Genomic DNA, 13,974 nt, shown 5'->3' on the forward strand with positions numbered 1-13,974 from the left:
CCTTTAATTATGCCCTTTTAGAATAGAATAACTTGATATACTTTAAGTGTTTTCTGTCTCCCTAGGGAGCAATGGCTGCAACATACTTGGCGTTGAATCGATCGCCTCTGGCCCCAAAGCTGGAGCCTGTGCAGTGTTCAAGTTTGGCCCAGAGAAGAGGAATGAAGAGACTCACATCCACTTGTTTATAGCCCCCTCAGAGATGATTCAGGGACAGCTTGAGAATGGGTCAAGGTGCAATGACTTTCATCAGACACTGGTTTAAGTGCCCGTCCAAAGAACCAGGAAGTCTACAGTAGTGGGAACAAGGAGGAGCCACTTGTAACAAGAAAAAAAAAATTGTAGAGAAGATGCATCACATTGTTGCACTAAGACAGGAATCTTTACAGATTTTAGATGCACTCAAAACAAACAAATGGTGGCTTCGAAGACAAAGTAGAATTCTGTTCAAATCTTCTTAAATGTATCATTTGTATTGAAGAAATGTAACATTAATATATTTTATTCGTTCATATTTGCCTTTTCATTTAGGTGGCATCTGAAACTGTTTGTTTGTGAATTGACACCTGTGTATTATGTAGAGTATGTTAAGAATGATATTGTCTAGGAGACCAAGTCACCTTATGCAACGTTGAGTTGACACTTTGTCATAATCGCTGTAACAGAAAAGTCTAGAACAGCTTGTAGTTCATAACTACATGATACAAATTTTACGAGATTTTATCGACAGCATCTGTATTTTTCCCTGTGTCTGAAAATAAGCATGTTGGAATGTTACTTTGCTGACACATTGTTCATAGTCTAAAAGTTCAATTACAGCTGCTAAGGGATATGTTGGTACATTTTGTAGCATTCCAGAAATCCACAGTTAGTATAGACATTAAAATAAACTGAAATAGCTGAATGAGTACAAGGAGTATACAGTGCATTCAGAAAGTATTCAGACCCCTTGACTTTTTCCAGATTTTGTTACGTTACAGCCTTATCTAAAATTGATTAAATAAATAAAACATCCTCATCAATCTACACATAATGCCCGATAATGAATAGCAAAAACATATATATTTTTGCAACTGTACAATAAAAAAAATGGAAATACCTTAGTTACATAAGTATTCAGACCCTTTGCTATGAGACTCAAAATTGAGCTCAGGTGCATCCTGTTCCCATTGATCATCCTTGATGTTTCTTCAACTTGATTGGAGTCCACCTGTGGTAAATTCAATTGATTGGACATGATTTGGAAAGGCACACACCTTTCTACATAAGGTCCCACAGTTGACAGTGCATGTCAGAGCAAAATCCAAGTCATGAGGGAGATGTTCGTAGAGCTTCGAGACAGGATTGTGTCAAGGCACAGATCTATGAAAGGGTACCAAAAAATATCTGCAGCATTGAATGTCCCCAAGAGTGCAGTGGCTTCCATCATTCTTAAATGGAAGAAGTTTGGAACCACCAAGACTTTTCCTAGAGCTGGCCACCCAGCCAAACTGAGCAATCGGGGGAGAAGGGCCTTGGTCAGGGAGGTGACCAAGAACCCGATGGTCACCCTGATAGAGCTTTAGAGTTCCTCTGTGGAGATGGGAGAACCTTCCAGAAGGACAACCATCTCTGCAGAACTCCACTAAACAGGCATGTATGGTAGAGTGGCCAGACAGAAGCCACTATTCAGTAAAAGGCACATGACAGCGTGCTTGGTGTTTGCCAAAAGGCACTTAAAGGACTCTCAAACCATGAGAAACAAGATTCTCCGGTGTGATGAAACCAAGATTGAATTTTTTGGCCTGAATGCCATGCGTCACGTGTGGAGGAAACCTGGCACCATCCCAATGGTGAAGCATGGTGGTGGCAGCATCATGCTGTGGGTATGTTTTTCAGGGACTGGGAGACTAGTCAGGATCGAGGTGAAGATGAACAGAGCAAAGTACAGAGAGATTCTTGAAGAAAACCTGCTCCAGAGCACAAAGGTTCACCATCCAACAGGACAACGACCCCAAGCAAACAGCCAATACAATACAGGAATGGCTTCGGGACAAGTCTCTAAATGTCATTGAGTGGCCCAGTCAGATCCCGGACTTGAACCCAATCTAACATCTCTGGAGAGACCTGAAAATAGCTGTGCAGCGACATTCCCCATCCAACCTGACCGAGCTTAAGAGAATCTGCCGAGAAGAATGGGAAAACTTCCCAAATACAGACGTGCCAAGCTTGTAGCGTCGTACCCAAGAAGACTCTAGGCTGTAATTGCTGCCAAAGGTGCTTCAACAAAGTACTGACTAAAGGGTCTGAATACTTATGTAAATGTGATATTTCTGTTTATTCATTTTAATAAATTAGCAAACATTTCTTAACCTGTTTTTGCTTTGTCATTATAGGGTATTGTGTCTAGATTGATGAGGAGGGAAAACAATGTAATCAACCACATGGAAACCATATTTGATACCATTCCATTGACTCCATTCCAGCCATTACTCAGCAGCCTCTACTGGTCTGCATCAATCTATAACTTTCAGGTTGGGTCATAAGGTTAGACATACTGTAGTGTACAATATTTATTTTCTGTAGCTTACAGTTCAATATTATTTTCTTTATAAAATCTAGTGTGCATTATGTTGGATGCTTTTGATAGTTTTGGCAATTTCTAACATAATATTCTACTTTTGTTTTGTGGAGGGGTACTGAAACAGACCCATTTTCAATTGTCAATGCAAGTTATATTTCTTGTGTAAATGTGACTTAAGTTATTGTATCAAACAAATGTATTTATTGTTTCTACATTATCCATTATGTTTGTGTATTAATGTATGTTTATGTCAATTTGTTTTATTTTTGAATACATGACAGATTTAAGTGTTTTTACCTGATCTGGAATGCACTAGGTAAATTACTTTTTAGAGGGACGTACTTGTTTTAGTAGCAGATACATTGGTATGCATTTATTAGCATTATATATCAACAAAGATTAATCTTAAAACGTTATGGAACCAATATGAGTGGATTGATTTAGTGTTCATATGTTGAACACAGCATAAAACACATACAGTTGAAGAAGTTTACATACACTTAGGTTGGAGTCATTAAAACTCGTTTTTCAACCACTCCACACATTTCTTGTTAACAAACTATAGATTTGGCAAGTCGGTTAGGACATCTACTTTGTGCATGACACAAGTAATTTTTCCAACAATTGTTTAGACAGATTATTTCACTTATAATTCACTGTATCACAATTCCAGTGGGTCAGAAGTTTACATACACTAAGTTGACTGTGCCTTTAAACAGCATGGAAAATTCCAGATAATGCTGTCATGGCTTTAGAAGCATCTGATAGGCTAATTGACATAGTTTGAGTCAATTTGAGGTGTGCCTGTGGATGTATTCAATGCCTACCTTCAAACTCAGTGCCTCTGCTTGACATCATGAGAAAAGCAAAAGAAATCAGCCAAGACCTCAGAAAAAAACATTGTAGACCTCCACAAGTCTGGTTCATCCTTGGGATCAATTTCCAAACGCTTGAAGGTACCACGTTTATCTGTACAAACAATGGTACACAAGTATAAACACTAAGGGATCACGCAGCCGTCATACCGCTCGGGATTGAGACACATTCTGTCTCCTAGAGAAAAATAGAACTGTTTGGCCATAATGACCATCGTTATGTTTGGAGGAAAAAGGGGGATGCTTGCAAGCTGAAGAACACCATCCCAACCATGAAGCACGGGGGTGGCAGCATCATGTTGTGGTGGTGATTTGCTGCAGAAGGGACTGGTGCACTTCACAAAATAGATGGCTTCATGAGAACGAAAATTATGTGGATATATTGAAGCAACATCTCAAGACATCAGTCAGGAAGTTAAAACTTGGTCGCAAATGGGTCTTCCAAATGGACAATGACCCCAAGCATACTTCCAAAGTTGTGTCAAAATGGCTTAAGGACAACATAGTCAAGGTATTGGAGTGTCCATCACAAATCTCAATCCTATAGAAAATTTGTGGGCAGAACTGAAAAAGCGTGTGCGAGCAAGGAGGCCTTACAAACCTGACTCAGTTACACCAACTCTGTCAGGAGGAATGGGACAAAATTCACCCAACTTATTGTGGGAAGCTTGTGGAAGGCACCCGAAACGTTTGACCCAAGTTAATGAATTGAAAGGCAATGCTACCAAATACGAATTGAGTGAATGTAAACTTCTGACCCACTGAGAATGTGATGAAAGAAATAAAAGCTGAAATAAATCATTATCTCTACTATTATTCTGACATTTCACATTCTTAAAATAAATTGGTGATCCTAACTGACCTAAGACAGGGAATTTTTACTCTGATTAAATATCAGGAATTGTGAACAACTGAGTTTAAATGTATTTGCCTAAGGTGTATGTAAACTTCCAACTTCAACTGTACAGTAGAATGCCACCATGGATGCCTTTATGTTTATGATTTAGGTGCAAATCAAGTCGTAAAGAAGCTGTGTGAAACAAACACCAGAAATCCCAACAGTGTTTTCAGTGTACCAACACAATGACATATTATAGAATTACAGGTTGAAAGTACACAAGATTCAGGAATGGTTTATCATTCAACTTAAGCACACAATGGAGCTTTAGTTGCTCCATAATATTAAGAATACAGGATAATATGACAAAACAGGTTCCATAGGATAAATACCACACACTTACCTTTAGAATATTTTCAGAATTTGACAGTACAACATGTAAAAAGCATTACAGCCTAATGAACAGTGAGCCTTAACAATTTCTGCTTTCACAAAGCTTAATTGAATAACTACTAAAATACGATATTAGAACCATCGAATCACACAATAGATAACCTTGATCAATGACTTGCCTTGTGCTGCTGTGGCTTTTATATAGATCTGCATACTGAAGGTTCTTCTGAGAAGATATTTATTCAAAGAGTCTCCTGTTCTGTGTTGTTCAGTCACTAAGCCCTCAAGTGAGGACACACTATTGTCTCAAAACCCCAGCAAAGTAAGTAGCTAAAAAGTAACATTGTGAAACTCGTGCTAGTAGGACTGTACATACTGTATAGGTTACTTAACTATGTTCCTTGTATTGGCAGTGCATGCCAAAACTTTACAAATCAATCAAGTGGGAAAGAAACTCTGTTGTGTTGATATTTTGTGATGATAGTCACAGGCATACACACAGTGACCCTTATCAGTTTGTGGACAATTTCTGGTCCTGTGGGTCTTCGCAATGCAAGGGTGACTTCCCCTGGGGCTACCCATACAAAAAAAATATATGCATACACCACTGTAAGTTGCTTTGGATAAAAGTGTCTGCTAAATGTATATTATATTATTTAATATAATAATAGTGTGCTGATTTTTTTTCAAGCTAGGCCTAATTGAATGCAATTTTGGTTTACCTTCGCTAGAAACCTGGTTGAACCTGTTTCACAGTAACAAAAAAGAACAATGGGGGGAAATTGGTAGTGTTGTGCTACTTCTCCTGGCTACCACTGATTGAATGACTCATTTTTGGGACAGTGGAGGACAGATTACTTTCTAAACTGAGGTCGAGTCTGTGGTAGAGTCATTGTAATTATACTCTTCACAAGCCCAAATCTCTCAGGACCTGCCCTGACAATTTAATGTCCCAGCCTGTGGCTCAGGTTTAAAATCTCTAATCAGGGAAAAGCAGCATTTTTTCACTGGGTAAAAATAGGTTGAATCAACATTGTTTCCACGTCGTTTCAACCAAAACATAAGAGTGTGATTACGTCATTGTAAATAAGATTTTTTTTTTTCTAAGGCCAGGCACCACAGGCAAAAATTGTGATTTTGCTTCCACCTGTCAATTTTCTGATTTGGGGATATTTAGCCTAAAATAAATAAATACTTTAATGGTATCATTTTATCCCAACTCCGTCAACTACACCTAGCATTAATGTCGTTCTTGATAGCATGTTTCATGTAGAACTTCAACCGCTATTTTTAAAGCTCTCCATGTTGAATCATATATCATCCAAAAGCATGTTTACCGGAGCATGTCGTTAGCTAGTCCATACATGGCTATATCCTTTGTTGACGTAGTGCTTCGTGCTGAAAGATTAGTAATTTCCTGACATCCGATTGGTTACTGGCATTTAAAGGCCCTTTCCGGCAACTTGATTGGTTAAAATGCCTCACGTGCCGCGCAGCTCTTCCTTGTTTTAAAATATCTCCCGCGAAGAATCAACGTAAAGAGACACAAAATTAGTAAATCTCGAAGAATATAACAACAGTATGTGAATACAAATAGGCGATCTCAGTTAGCCAATGCGAGAAAAGCAGTGAATGAAAGAAACAATATGCCTGATCCGCTGATCGAGGCAGTGACAGTACAGGTAGATGAGGAAAAGGAGGTAGCCCGCAGCAGCGCGTTGAGACGCAAATGAGTTGAGATGAAGATGCCAACTAGCAGCGACCAACCAGACAGCAGCCAGCCAACAGTGGCTTTTATTCCACGTCTTAAATAAACCAACTTGTACATGATTTGAGTGTCTAAACACTGGACTGAAAATCACCATAGACTTCACCAACCATTGATTCTGTAATTCGGTCGTGATAGAATGTGCAGACTGTGAAGGTGATCGTGATGCATTTAGGAAGAGTGTTTACACGTCCTCCCGGCTGCAGGAGTGCTCCAGGGGAGATGTGGCATTTGATATAAATGTGAGAATGGTTCTTCTAGCCCACGAATTTGGACTTGGTTATGCAGCTGTAAAGACAATAAGCAAAGTCATAGCGATTCCTTCCTTATCTCAGCTCATATCAGAGACATGAGAGGAGAATGACAGGTAAATTAAAAGGGAGAGTGACCCATTATTGCCAGGTGACTTGCTGTGTATAAATAATATGTATTTCCTTGCTCCAGCATATGTATTCAAAGTTAATAAAACAGAGTGATAGGAAAACATAACTATACAATAAGATTGTCACATAGGCCTACAGTGTCATGGGTCTGTAACCTAATGTGATTGGTGAGAAATTAGCTTTACGTAAAGTAAATACATGCTGATATGCTAATCTTTTGTCCTGCAGTGATGTCGACAGACATAAGTACTTTTCCCCCCACTTTAGTTTCAGAGATGCAGAGCGGGCTACAGTCAATGGAGAGTACTGCAAAGATCATTAGAAGAGCATACACAGATATAGACCCAGACATAACCGAGATGCTGTAGGGGGATACAGATATAGACCCAGACATAGCAGAGATGCTGTAGGGGGATACAGATATAGACCCAGACATAGCAGAGATGCTGTAGGAGGATACAGATATAGACCCAGACATAGCAGAGATGCTGAAGGAGGAGGAGGAAACAGATATAGACCCAGACATAACCGAGATGCTGTAGGAGGATACAGATATAGACCCAGACATAGCAGAGATGCTGTAGGAGGATACAGATATAGACCCAGACATAGCAGAGATGCTGAAGGAGGAGGAGGAAACAGATATAGACCCAGACATAGCAGAGATGCTGAAGGAGGATGAGGATGTCATCATAGACATTAATGTATCCTTCGATGGCACAAGAGAGGATTCACTTCCAACTACGGGATAGGTTTGTGCATTGGTGCTGGTACCAGCGACCCATAGAAAATGGTAAAGATCCACTCTGTCACAAAAACCTTAGAGGCCATACATTTTTTAATTGAGGGTGCACAGAAAATGGTAGCTGTATATCATAGGATGTCAAATGATAACGTCCTCAAAAGAATGTATCACGGAGGAACCCAGAATGCAAATTAATGTCAGAACTCTGTAATATGGTCGCGATGCCCCAAAACTGTCTTTGTGGAGCCACTGCTATAACAAATGTGATGAACAAATTGTGGATTGACAGCACTTTGGTGACACGAGCAATCAGAGAGGAGTTGTGAGAGCTGATGCTGCTTCAATTGAATGTGGAAGTGTAGGCGCAGGTCCCATGACACAGTCAAGAAAGTAAATCGGTACCAGCAACAACTCAGAGGGCCTTACATATGGGGCAGGCAAAGTTGATTCATGTTCTTCACATTTCAACTGCCGTAAAAAAATCCTTGTATGTGACAAATTGAGCAAAGTGATATGAGAATTTGTCCAAAACTGCATAATTGCCCAACAGACCAGTATTCAAAGCATATGCTCTATTGCTTGAACCAAATGTATTAAACGTGCTAATGTATTTGTAAAAGGTATATTTGATGTTTATTTGTCAGTTTAGAAGTGATACATGAATAAGAGTTTAATTACTGTGACATAAATGGTCATATTTATGGAAAGTACATTTTAATTGCATTAGCCTCTCTTTATCGGCCATTTTCTCAAAATGACATGTTCCCTGTGCGCCAATTCATTTTTCTCAGTCTTCAAAGGACGTACATTCTCTTTATTCCACACACAGGTTCTTAGGTCTTATAGTCAGACTTTTACAGAGGCTTTTCTTTTATATCTTGTGTTGTTTTGATTTTAAGTGTCATTAAATGTGTAAATATATGCAAAATATGCATCCGTAATACATGTGAATAGAGTTTTTTTTTATAATTCCATGAAATGACAATATTTAGATAAACTGATCTGTAAAAGTTGACCAGTCAGTGTCTTATCACAATAAAACAAAAACATTCTGCCTTGAAGCAATGTGTTGAAAAACAGATCCTCGTCATATCCAAATTAGCGCACATTGGCGGACGGTTTGCCTCATTTGCGTATTTTAATTTAAAAATAAATCAAACTTGTAATTTTATATAAATATTCATACACATAGCTTATATATTATACAGCGCTAAACTAATCCGCCTGACTCAAGTCATTTCACGTACCCCTGCTAAAACAGGAACCAGGTCACTCTCCCTGCAATAAAACTACCCCCCCCTAACACTATCTCCTCAGTTTTGCTGTCTTACGACTCCAGGAAACAAAGACATTCCATCGCATGAACACATACACCCAGCCATAGTAAACTGCCCTCTACCTCACGAACCCCTGACAAACATCATCCTAGAATAAACAACTCTTCTCTCCTGCTACTGGTCGGGTGACCAGAACAGAAGACTGCTGTGCACCAATGGGGGCTTCTACTCTGGCTAGAGCGGGTCCGCCTCCAACCCTACGGGACCATTCAGAAGACGTCACGACAAGGCTATACCTACTTTATTCTATGTATAAAAATGAATGTAACCTCTGCATAAGCTCTCTTTTTCACCTGACCCCTCATCGGGTTATATGAACTAGATCCGTGCACGATGTAAAACAAGATATCTTTGACCAATAAATGGCCTTTTTTGATACACCTGATTCCACTCTGTCCAGCGCCGTTGATTTGCATTCCCTCTCCAGTAAGAAACACTAACATAATACAATAATATATTTTATTTATGTATACTTTCAGCTGGTAAAGTTTCAGTTTGATGAGAGTAAAGAAAGAAATCCATATTAGCCTGTAGTGCCTGGCCTTAAAACTGACTTGCCTAGTTACATAAAGGTTGAATAAAAATAAAAAGTTTATTCAACTTGGATTGGATTTGAAAATGTAAGGGGATTTTGTCTTTTTTCAACCAACTTTGAACCTAAATCCAATGACATTGTGACCTTTTGGTCAGTTTATTGCATTATTGTGTCCGGGTTGAACGTGTTTTAAAGGTGGTTGGTGTTTGAGCCAATAAGTGATGAATACAGGGTCACCTCCTTCGGAGAATTGTTGTGTAACCAGTTCAGCAGCTATTCTTCAGCATTTATGTGTAGTACCTAGCAATAGAGCCGAGTTGCTGATTCTGGATCAGTGGCACAATCTCAGAAATTGGGGGCGGGTCATCACCATGAGGCCGCAATCGTGAGATTGCATAGCAACACCAATGAGAGGCGTCCTAACTGAATAATTGCGACTGTGTCGTAAAGATAATGTTTTGGTGAAGCTCTGTGACCACTGGTGTCCTCTACGCTTAGCTGCATTTACCCAGTTTATACATTCCCATAGTTATAATTTGCTCTGCGAACCACCACAATCCGAAGTCATGGCAGGTACTTTGGCACGTAAAGCTGTTGACCACCTTAAAAGCAAGGAGTTCAGAGAATATTTGATGAGGTAAAACACATTTGGAAGATCTGGAAGATAGCTAGCTAACGAGATTAATTTTACTGTAGCGACTAGCAAGCAAGCTTGCTAACAGACAGCTAAAATTAGCTAAATTAATGATTAAACAAAGCGAGCTAGCTATTTGTACATTCGTGTGCACATCTGCAGGTAGTGTAACGTTACTACAGTTAACGTTTGTTTGTGAAAATGTTTCTAACAACGTGTCCTGCTTGAAGGACGTTTAGCTTGAATGTTGTTGCTATCACCGAAGCTAACTAACTGTTAGCTGTCAAACTAGCCTACTGCTGTGTGTGCTAATGTGTTACCGGTGATGTGAGACCTATGAGTATTATTAGTTAGCCCAGGCAGGATGTGAGGTGTTGATTGTTTTTCACAAGGTATATGCATATCCCTCTAACCAAACTCATTTTGTGTTATGTCTGTCATCTTGGTGTCCTCATGGGAACTTTCAAAATAAGCACAGTAAGTACTCTCTGTTCATTGTGCAGGCTAGTTTAGTATTTGTCTACTAAAATCAGAATATTTTGGCTCCATTGACCATTGCAGATATACTCGTCTCTTAGGTAGTTATCGAGACTGTTTAATTGCTATGGCAGCTTGAAAACATTTGACACTTACAGTAACTTCGTTGCTCTTTATATTCCTTGTTCCTTAAATGTAGTTGTGTACTTCTATTCCAGCACTTCTGGGGACCTGTGGCCAACTGGGGTCTGCCCATTGCTGCCATCAGTGACATGAAGAAAAGCCCTGAGATTATCAGTGGCAGAATGACCTTTGGTAAAACATGATACTGAAACATAGCTAAGCAATGGCTGATGTCTAGCCATAGCCTAACATTAGGGACAGGTTTCTGCCAGGGATTGATAGTCACTCTTGTTGAAGAACTCCAGCGTCATTCTATTTCATTTCAGCAAGCCATGACACCCGCTATCACAGATTGTTCTGAAATAATTTCTGTAGTTAGAAACTGATAAGATTAGCATACCTGCAACATTATTTTTGTTAAAATGTCATTTGATCTCTGAACAAATTAAGCTTATTGGTTTGCCCCCAAATTGACCCTTTTTAAAAATGTATTTATGGGATTCACATAAAATGTAGTAAATATAGAACCCAACATCTGATTTAGACCCAACTTCTTCCTACCATTGAGTAAGATATAGGGAATCCAATTCATTATTTAGGGTTGCTTTTGATCATTTTATTGGATTCCTCATGTCTTACTCGTTGTTATGAATGATGGTCCAAATCAGATGTTTGGTACAATATTTATCAATCCTCTTTCTTGTGCTTTTTGAGTCAGAATGGCCCTTCATGCTTTCGTAAAGTAGAATTCCAATAGTTTAACATTCTTCGTTAAACCTCATAATCCTTTCCTGCTGTCTGACTCGAGGCAAGAAAATGTTGTGTTTTCTGATAAGGTTGTCCTGAAGATATGTAAGTGTCAAGTGGCTGTTAATTCCTTATTTATTGAGTGTTTTTGTGTGTTCTTTTCCCCCGCAGCTTTGACCTGCTATTCCCTCTTGTTTATGAGGTTTGCATACAAAGTTCAGCCAAGGAATTGGCTCCTCTTTGGTTGCCATCTAACCAATGAGACCGCCCAGCTCATTCAAGGATCACGACTTATCAAATACAAGTAAGCTCACAATTTACTGTACTGATTTGCTTATTTCAATGCAAAACCTTTTTTGGTTTGTACCCGCATTCCACTTTGGTTACAAAGCAACAACAACCTCCAAACATATGTGATTTATTCACTGCTCAGGTGGTTTCTCCTGTTAGTAACAAATTATTTGGGGTTCTTTCTTAGGGTATAATAGACTGATATTTCAATGAAGCCCAAATATATCTTTTAAGGATTTTTCCATATGAGAATATGTTGAAGGTTGCCATCAAATCAACTGAAAATGTATAACATGGAAGTACCGTACTTCATAACATAATTTGTTTTATCCATATCCATGATAGCATCTTAACTTCAATCTCTCATACTGTTTAACCATAGCTCATTGTCACTAGTTATAATGTCATATTGCATTTAGACTTAATGCTGTTCTACAGAATGTGTGTCTCCAGTAATTCTGATGGAATTTTTTTCTTCTTTCCAGCATGGAGAAGAAGTCTTCTTAGTGATGGACAAATGCAAAATATATAGTTTCATTAGGAAATCGGCATGGTTTGACCCTATGGTTTTTATGTGTATGACCATGTTTATCTCATTGCACACCTATGTAAAACTCTTAACTTAAAAAAATGTTAATTTAGATTAAACTGCTGTTGACGATCACCATGCCTGTTTCTTCCGGTATATAAGGTCAATGAATAGATTTGTTTTGCATAATGTTTTTTACGCACAAACTAATTAAATGGAATGGAATCTAGTGAGGCCCTGTTACTGATGGGATTCTTTTAAAGAGAGTGTCTATTACACAAATATTTACTGTTTATGTCCTCATTTTAATAAATGTGTTAGCAATACCCATAACACAATCTTTATCAGAATGTACAGGCAATAAAAGTTATACTCTGGTGTGTTGCCATGGAAACATTATTCCTGAATATAATGAATAAACCCTTATCTATGTACCATGAATTAAACTTCCTCTTACACTGACCATCATTTATAATAAACTGTCTGATATCCATGAAGTGGCTGATGAGCTTTTACCTTCATAATGACTGTTAACTCTAAAGCTGTGCAAGACCTTTGCCCATGAACTGCCCAATCAATACATTTGTTTATCTAAATTATTTATAATTTTTTTAAAGCGACTTTAAGATGTTACTTTTAAAGGAAAGTACACATTTGTATTGTTAACCTGGACAAGCAGACCTGATTTGACTTCTAATCATCAAACCATGAATGAGTTGAATGAGATAATCCATCCACCTGACGGATGTGGCATATCAAGAAGCTGATTAAACAGTATGATCATTCCACATGTGCACCTTGTGCTGGAGACAAAAGGCCACTCTAAAATGTGCAATTTTGTCGCAACAAAATGCCACCAATGTTTTGAGGGAGTGTGCAATTGGCATGCTGACTGCAGTAATGTCCACTAGAGCTGTTGCCAGAGAACTGAATGTTCATTTCTCTATCATACGCTGCCTCCAACGTCGTTTTAGAGAATTTGGCATCCAACCGGCCTCACAACCGCAGACAACGTGTATGCCGTCGTGTAGGTGAGCGGTTTGCTGACGTTAACCTAGGGATCTGTACACAATTCCTGGAAGCTGAAAATGTCCCAATTCTTCCATGGCCTGCATACTCACCAGACATGTCATCCATTGAGCATGTTTGGGATGTTCTGGATCGACGTGTACGACAGTGTGTTCCAGTTCCCGCCAATATCCAGCAACTTCGCACAGCCATTGAAGAGTGGGTCAACATTCCACCGGTCACAGTCAACAGCCTGATCAACTCTTTGCGAATGAGATGTCGCGCTGCATGAGGCAAATGGTGGTCTGACCAGATACTGACTGGTTTTCTGATCCATTTTTAAAGTTATCTGTGACAAACAGATGCATATCTGTATTCCCAGTCATGTGAAACCCATAGATTGGGGGCTAATTAATTTGTTTCAATTGACTGATTTCTTCATATGAACTTCAACTCAGTACAATATTTACATTTTTTGCATGTTGCCTTTATATTTTTGTTCAGTGTAAAACAAATGTATTATTATTATCACCTCTTCCAGGAAGGCTGCATTCTGAATGACCTTGATGAAAGGCAACAGTGAACACACTGCTTTAGTTACATGTACTGAAATATCTTTGAAATGGTACAGTATCTTCTCTTGTCATGATTTTATCTTAAATGTCTTGTTAATTTCTGTAATGACACTTGAGGTGAAGCTAGACATATCTGCTTATCACCACTAGGGC

The 13,974-nt window shown here is 38.8% G+C and overlaps 2 protein-coding genes across 4 annotated transcripts in view; both read left to right on the plus strand.

Annotated features, from left to right (window-relative positions):
* The window catches only part of LOC115144420 (ribosomal protein S6 kinase alpha-2), a 42,736-nt gene extending 36,973 nt beyond the window's left edge, over positions 1–5,763 (plus strand). For both annotated transcript variants that reach the window (XM_029685461.2, XM_065002647.1), the window contains one exon: positions 66–5,763. In XM_029685461.2, coding sequence (XP_029541321.2) covers positions 66–191 — 126 coding nt within the window. In that variant the 3' untranslated portion in view covers positions 192–5,763. The remainder of the gene's footprint in view (positions 1–65) is intronic.
* Positions 5,764–9,874: 4,111 nt separating this feature from the next.
* LOC115144421 (mitochondrial pyruvate carrier 1-like) lies at positions 9,875–12,735 on the plus strand. 2 transcript variants are annotated; one of them, XM_029685462.2, is made up of 5 exons: positions 9,875–10,074; positions 10,545–10,548; positions 10,767–10,863; positions 11,590–11,722; positions 12,195–12,735. In XM_029685462.2, exons 1-5 carry the CDS (start codon positions 10,004–10,006, stop codon positions 12,214–12,216), a joined length of 327 nt encoding a protein of 108 aa, XP_029541322.1. In that variant the 5' UTR covers positions 9,875–10,003; the 3' UTR covers positions 12,217–12,735. The 2 variants fall into 2 exon arrangements, with proteins under 2 accessions (XP_029541322.1, XP_064858721.1); XM_065002649.1 differs by lacking the exon at positions 9,875–10,074 and having other exon boundaries at positions 10,085–10,548.
* The last annotated feature ends 1,239 nt before the right edge of the window (positions 12,736–13,974 follow it).

The sequence above is a fragment of the Oncorhynchus nerka genome, linkage group LG16, assembly GCF_034236695.1.
Source record: "Oncorhynchus nerka isolate Pitt River linkage group LG16, Oner_Uvic_2.0, whole genome shotgun sequence".
NCBI lineage: Eukaryota > Metazoa > Chordata > Actinopteri > Salmoniformes > Salmonidae > Oncorhynchus > Oncorhynchus nerka.

Excerpts from the sequence above, each read along its gene's own strand:
- LOC115144421 (XM_065002649.1), top strand. The coding sequence starts at position 10,468 with ATGCATATCCCTCTAACCAAACTCATTTTGTGTTATGTCTGTCATCTT. Across the intron at positions 10,549-10,766 it reads GAACTTTCAAAATAAGCACA|CACTTCTGGGGACCTGTGGC; the intron begins GTAAGTACTCTC and ends CTTCTATTCCAG. Across the intron at positions 11,723-12,194 it reads TCACGACTTATCAAATACAA|CATGGAGAAGAAGTCTTCTT; the intron begins GTAAGCTCACAA and ends TCTTCTTTCCAG.